Source organism: Miscanthus floridulus, chromosome 2, assembly GCF_019320115.1.
Source record: "Miscanthus floridulus cultivar M001 chromosome 2, ASM1932011v1, whole genome shotgun sequence".
NCBI classification, from domain to species: domain Eukaryota; kingdom Viridiplantae; phylum Streptophyta; class Magnoliopsida; order Poales; family Poaceae; genus Miscanthus; species Miscanthus floridulus.
Window position 1 is genome coordinate 53,501,142 of NC_089581.1, and position 5,995 is coordinate 53,507,136.

Genomic DNA, 5,995 nt, shown 5'->3' on the forward strand with positions numbered 1-5,995 from the left:
AGTGAAACCAATCCCAGGAAGGATTGAGCCAGGGTACGTGTGCAGTGAGACCGGCCATCGCGAGTAGGGGCTCGTGCAAGATCTCGTGTCGATGCCATCATGAGGACCTAGCGCTGCGGCCGTCGCGCTCGCCTCCGCGAGGATTTGTTCCATGACTCCAGAGCAGTGGTTTGATTCCTAGAGCGGTGCGGCCGTATAACCGAGTCTTTCCAGTCGGGTGTGCGGCCGTATAACCGAACTGGCCCGATATACTGGGTTTCGCAGGCTAACTGAACGGGATTGAATCCAGGCCAGGTTAGTCCACAACCGAACATGCCCTATGTCTTTAGCCAATTGAAGAACAAGACAACAGGAGGTGTGTGAAATGCTAAGATCAGAATCATCACGTCGAACAAAAGGGATGAACTAATCAGAGATAAACAATCGACCCTTCCTAACAGGCTAACACGCACACACACTAAAAACGAAGGAAAACTGTACCGTGTGCAATCAGGCGGAGCCCAGCACTACTGGCACATGAACAAGAACAATTCTCATATCGACAGGGAAAAATGATCATGACGCGGCTTACACATCTGTTCGCTCTCTTATAATCCGTCTTTTTCAGCTTATTTTTTCAGCCAGAACAGTGTTTTCTCACAACAAATCAGCCGGAACAATGTTTCGGCTTGTTTTTTCAGCGAAGCGAACGGGGCCCTAATCCTAAACAAGCCTACATCAACGGTGTCGCCTCTGCGCACAAGTAACGGTGCCACTCTACGGCGCCAACACGAAGGATCCGGCCAGGAGCAGCGCCGCCGCGACCAGCCGGCACGCTACGGACAACGAGCGTGGCGCCGCAGCAGACACCCCCATCTTGTGGTGCGGAGTCTGCTCCCTGAAACAACAAATCGGAACGGAGGAGCACAGAGCATTAGCAAGCAATACAGGATGCGAGAGAGTTGAGCTGAAGAAACTGTGCGTACTTCTGGTACTTGTGGAGCTGGCCGCAGTAGAGGGCGTTGTCGGGGATGGCCATCACGGTCTTGTTGCCGGTGTCCTCAGGGTTGACGACCCTGACGTAGACCTCCTGCCCCAGGTACCACGAGTCCAGGTTCTCGGACCGCACGTTCCAGACTCCGACGTTGTCCAGGGACACCAGCACCGCCGCCCACGCGCCCGGGTACACCTGTATCGTGCTGCGGGCCACGCCGTCTCCCTTGTTGTACGTGCCCCTGCTGTCCTCCTTCCACTCGCCGTAGTCCATCCTGCGCCGACGACCAGCACGGTTAGTATCTATCTATCCAAGATCGATAACATGTTCGTGGATCGGTCGATGGAGTGGTTACCCGACGACGAAGAAGGCGTATCCGTCCATGTGGTAGCTCTGCATCCTGGTGTCATTGTTCTGGAAGATGAGCTCCATGAACCCGCGGTAGGTGCCGTTGATGACGGACCGCGCGATCCTCGGGGCGCCCTTGAGTGGCCGCTCCGGGAAGTCGAGCGTGTACACGCCCTTCACCCCGTAGGCGTCCGCCAGCCGCAGCGGCGTGTCCGGCGGCGCGTAGGAGAGCCCGTTCAGCGTCGCGCGCCGCCTCCCGTCGATGGACACGGGCGCCGTGCTCCGCAGCAGGTACGCCTGCGTCACGTTGATGGACGAGTAGCGGAACGAGCCCTGCGGGTTGGGACGCGCCGCGCCGGCGCTCAGGTTCCACCGGACGGACCTCGCCTGGTTCATGGAGAAGGTCCGATCGTTCTGGTCCTGCGGCGGGTCGGGGAGGGGCCCCGACGCGGCGCCCCTGGAGTTGGAGTAGCGGAGCACGGCCACGCCCGTGACGCGGCGCCAGAGGGACTCGTTCACCTGCCGGGCGCTGGCCACCACGTAGTAGTCGGAGCTGGCGTTCTGGTCCATGGTGACGAGGAAGGAGTAGGACTGGCCGACGTGGACGTCCAGGTTCGTGTAGTTCTGCTGCGAGGTGTAGGAGCCCTCCGTCTCGACCAGCACCATGTTGTGCCCCTGGATCCGGAAGTTGAGGCTCGTCGACGTGCCCACGTTGTGCACCCGGATGCGGTACGTCTTGCCTGCACCATCACATCAGTTGGGATTTCACGGTAATTATTGTATGGGCTAGTTTGTAGTGCCAATGATGGTGATCTTTCAAATGTGAATGGCTGAACGATGAATTAGATGAATTTTTAGTACATTTAGGTGGCAGCGCTGGAAACACTCTGCAATCTAACAACCTCTCTCTGCCAACCAAATGTTGATGGTTAGGATGAAGAGTTGAAGACTTGCAGTGCTGTGCAGTACTCATACGATTGGAACGTACAGTGACCATTTCAGCTGGATGGATAGCGACTAACAAAATCAGAGCGCAAGTTGAAGTCGACTACATTCAGCAAAAAAGCTCTGAAGTTACCACATCTGAACACAATGTACAAAGTAAAGATGAATTGCCAACCATTGTTTTACCGGGGAAGTTGGTACTACCACTATTAAACAGCGTGCCAAGATTGTTATCCGAAGAGAAAAGCGATGCTAGCTACCTGCTCCACTTGCCACTTGCCAGCCCGTTAGCCTTTACGGATTAATGCAGAACTAAGTACAATGCTAACACGAGGGGCCAGATCGATGAATTACCCGGATGCACATTGAAGGTCTCGTACTCGATGCCGGCCGGCACAAGGCTGTCGTTGTACCGGTACGGGCCCTTGCCGTTTATCAGCACGCCGTCCGGCATCCCGAGCTCCTTCCCCTTGTCCAGCATCTTCCTCAGATCCTACAACACCGTTCACGCACCTCCAAACGTCTCAGGTACAGGCAAACAAAACGGTGGCATGCATTGGGCTACCCATGACTACTAGTTGAGTGTCACTGTAAAATACAGTAAGAAGTACTGTAGTAAGAACAATAATTACCGTGTGGTTCTTGTTGTACCAGTCGCCGATGAAGATGGTGATGTCGCCGTCAGGGCGGCCGAAGGGCACGGCGATGACGTCGCGGTTGTTGACAATGATGCCGCCGAAGCCCCCGGCGGCGCGCTGCAGGCCGGTGGAGGGGAAGTAGAAGAAGCTGCCGATCTGGTCCTTGACCTGGAACTCGTACGTCCAGTTCCAGCCGGACGGGATGGGGCAGTTGGTGCCCAGCACCCCGTCCTGCCAGCAGTTCTTCCGGTGCTGGATCCCGTTCCTGCGTTGTGAGAGGCACACGACGTTCACTCGCTGCAATGCTGGTTATGTAGGTGCGTGCTCCGCGGCGGCTAGGTAGCAACGTACGAATACGTACCAGGTGATGAGGAGGGGCTCGTCGAGGTCGTTGAGCACGTTGACGACGACGTTCCAGTTGGTGCTGACGTTCACGACGGGCCCCGGGAACTTGCCGTTGATGCCTATCACCTACCAGCACAGCAGGCAGTTTCCACCGGTTAGCTTGTCGGCACTCAGCAGCACGCTCTGTCTACGCGAGAACGAGGAAGGAATAGTTTTGGAATGGCATTGGCCGAAAAATGCTTGCCTGCTGCTTGACACCGAGCGGCGCCGCAGTGACGTAGGAGACGTCCCAGTCGAAGAAGGCGTAGGGGTCGGTGGCCAGCGCCGGCCGCAGCGCCACCAGGGCTGCCACTGCCACCAGCGCGAGAAGGCGCTGCATCGCGAGGCTCCGGGCTGGCGGCAGCTCTCAGCTCTCGCCTTGGGAAACGAGAGCGCGAGTGGACTGGGAGTGAAGATGGCGGGGAAAGCAATCGCGAGGCGAAGGCGAGACGCGAATTGGAGCCTGTGAGTGTGGAGTGAGATGGACCGCGGGGAGGACGGAGGAGCACTGCTGCACTGGAGCAGCAGAGAATGGTGGTGGCTTGGCCTGGTGGGGGCAAGCAAATCGATGGGTCACAGGGTGGCAGGCAGGATTGGGATCGGGACCGTCCTGGCCCTGGCGTGGCGTCGCGTCGGACGGTTCCTCTCGCGCGGGCGCGGCGGGGCGCGTGACCCGCGGTTTTCGTATGGACTACGGAGTGGTGCCGCAGAAATGTGCCTGTTTCTGTTTGTGCGCAGCGATGGGAAATGGAAAGCGTTTGCTTTGTAGCGAGTCGGCAGGGGTCGTTGTTGCCTCGTTGGTTGTGAGATTTTTTTTTGGCAGTTTGGGGTCAGGGGTCAGGGTTCAGGGGCCTCAGGCCTTGATGCTGGATGGGTGGTCGTTCGTTTTGAGATGGATAGATCGCCCAAGTAGTTGGGACTTGAGAGGTAGCAGTAACATTACTAACATGGAGTCTGACACCGGCAACATGGGGCAAATGAATACGTGCACACACACAGAGGACGGAGCGAGAGGAAACTCGCCCATCTTGCCCGGGCACGGACTACGGTCGGGCGAGGCAACGAACCCATTTTGCCCGGCTGCACTCGCACATGCGCGGCCCGGTGCACGTCGCGCCCGCCGTGGCGCCGTCGTCCGAGGCGCCAGCAAACGCTAGCCGAGGGCCCGCGCGCCGGTCGGTTTCGGGCTCAGTCCGCCGACCCAATTCAACCATGGCCATGGGCGCGCGCGCATGGCGTGGGGTGATGGGGGGCCGCGGCTATTGGCTCCGGTCGGTGCATGCGCGGCGCGACCGTGACAGCTAGCAGGTGCACGTGCGTGGGCCCGTGGCCGACGACGCCCCACAACGGCCCACGCCCAGAATTATTACCCCCGGGCCGCGCCGCGGACACGGACGGGCGGTGGATTTCGTTTTACTACCGCATCAGCCACCTGCACGTACAATACGTGGTACAGGAACCGCGATGTCACTGGCGGTCTCCGCCCATTCCACAGGAAGAATGGAAGATGGATACCGATCTGAATGGGATGACGAACGCCGGAACGCGTAGCTCCGGCCTCCGACAGGTGGCAGACCCCGCGTGCGGGCGATTCTTTTGCCGAATGGTAGTGCTAGCGTCTGAGACTGTCTCCAACCATCGGACCTAAAAACGAGACGCATAGTAGAGTTTGGGTACTGCACAGCGATGGGTCATGGACCAAAAAAATGACATTTTTCAACCGCCGACGCAAACGAGAAAAGCTCTCGTCTGCGCCTGCGCCTTCTTCTTCGACGCGCCACTCGCTAGCGCCTTCTTCTTCGACGCGGAGCCTGCCGTCGGCGAGCCTAGCCTGCACGAGCTCGACGCGTGCGCGCTCTGCGCCAAGCCGCTGGCCGGAGCCGCGCCACCGAGCGCCGCCATCCGCGACCGCCGCCGACGCCCTGTGCCCGAGCACCACCCGCGCTCGCCATCAATAGTCGCCGGAGCCGGGCACCACCAGGGCTGCTGCCAGTCGCCGAGCTCTGCTCTCCCTCTGTTCCGCCCTCTCTTCCCCACGCTCTCTCTCTGAATCCGCTCTGCCCTCGCACTGGAGCCGAGCGCAGCTAGCAGCCGAGGGCCCGCCGCGCCGAAGCCCCTTCCTCGGTCGGTTTGCGTAGCGAGCAGAGAGCGACGCATTTTTGCGTCTCGTTCGGTGCGGTAGGCAAAATGGGTTACGTGTTTGGGTCAGCCGTTGGATGTTGTTTTCGGGTAGGCAAAACACTGTGGACGATGCATTTTGGGTCTGCGTCTTGGCGTTGGAGACAGTCTGAACGCCTGCGCCTGCACCTCAGTTTCTATCACGACGCACACAGCTCCTTTTAAGCGCCCATCCTGCCCATCCAAACAGAGCTCCTGCGCTTGCGTCCAACGCGCGTAGCTCCCTCACCCATGCCCATCCCACTTAGGTTGAGCTTGAACTTCCAAAGCGAGATAGAGGGAAGTGAAGGAAGGTGAGGGAGAGCAGAGGAGAGGGCGCGGTGCCGCGCGAGGTAGGGGCCGAAGCCCTACAGCAGACCGCTCTCCGCTAGCCATCGACGTCGTACAACACCTGATCTACTTTTGAAACATCCAGATAAAACATATGCAACATACATCTGAATACAGATGAAACACTTGAAATATGCATGTATAACTATTGCAACATGTGCAACACCAGATCAACTTTTGAAACATCCTGATAAAACAT

The 5,995-nt window shown here is 58.5% G+C and overlaps 1 protein-coding gene across 2 annotated transcripts; it reads right to left on the reverse strand.

Moving 5' to 3' along the window:
- Positions 1–524: 524 nt before the first annotated feature.
- LOC136538806 (monocopper oxidase-like protein SKU5) lies at positions 525–3,910 on the reverse strand. Of its 2 annotated transcripts, XM_066530761.1 has the most exons (8): positions 3,494–3,910; positions 3,266–3,375; positions 2,899–3,169; positions 2,621–2,759; positions 2,183–2,323; positions 1,329–2,061; positions 966–1,247; positions 525–877 (listed from the first exon to the last, which is right to left on the reverse strand). In XM_066530761.1, exons 1-8 carry the CDS (start codon positions 3,626–3,628, stop codon positions 757–759), a joined length of 1,932 nt encoding a protein of 643 aa, XP_066386858.1. In that variant the 5' UTR covers positions 3,629–3,910; the 3' UTR covers positions 525–756. The 2 variants fall into 2 exon arrangements, with proteins under 2 accessions (XP_066386858.1, XP_066386859.1); XM_066530762.1 differs by lacking the exon at positions 2,183–2,323 and having other exon boundaries at positions 528–877; positions 3,494–3,904.
- Between the last annotated feature and the right edge of the window lie 2,085 nt (positions 3,911–5,995).

What these genes read in the sequence shown, in the direction of transcription:
- LOC136538806 (XM_066530761.1), bottom strand. Translation starts at nt 3,628, where the DNA reads ATGCAGCGCCTTCTCGCGCTGGTGGCAGTGGCAGCCCTGGTGGCGCTG. An exon ending in CGCTCGGTGTCAAGCAGCAG is followed by an intron (nt 3,376 to 3,493) that starts GCAAGCATTTTT and finishes CTGTGCTGGTAG; the next exon opens with GTGATAGGCATCAACGGCAA. An exon ending in TACGCCTTCTTCGTCGTCGG is followed by an intron (nt 1,248 to 1,328) that starts GTAACCACTCCA and finishes TCGTCGGCGCAG; the next exon opens with GATGGACTACGGCGAGTGGA.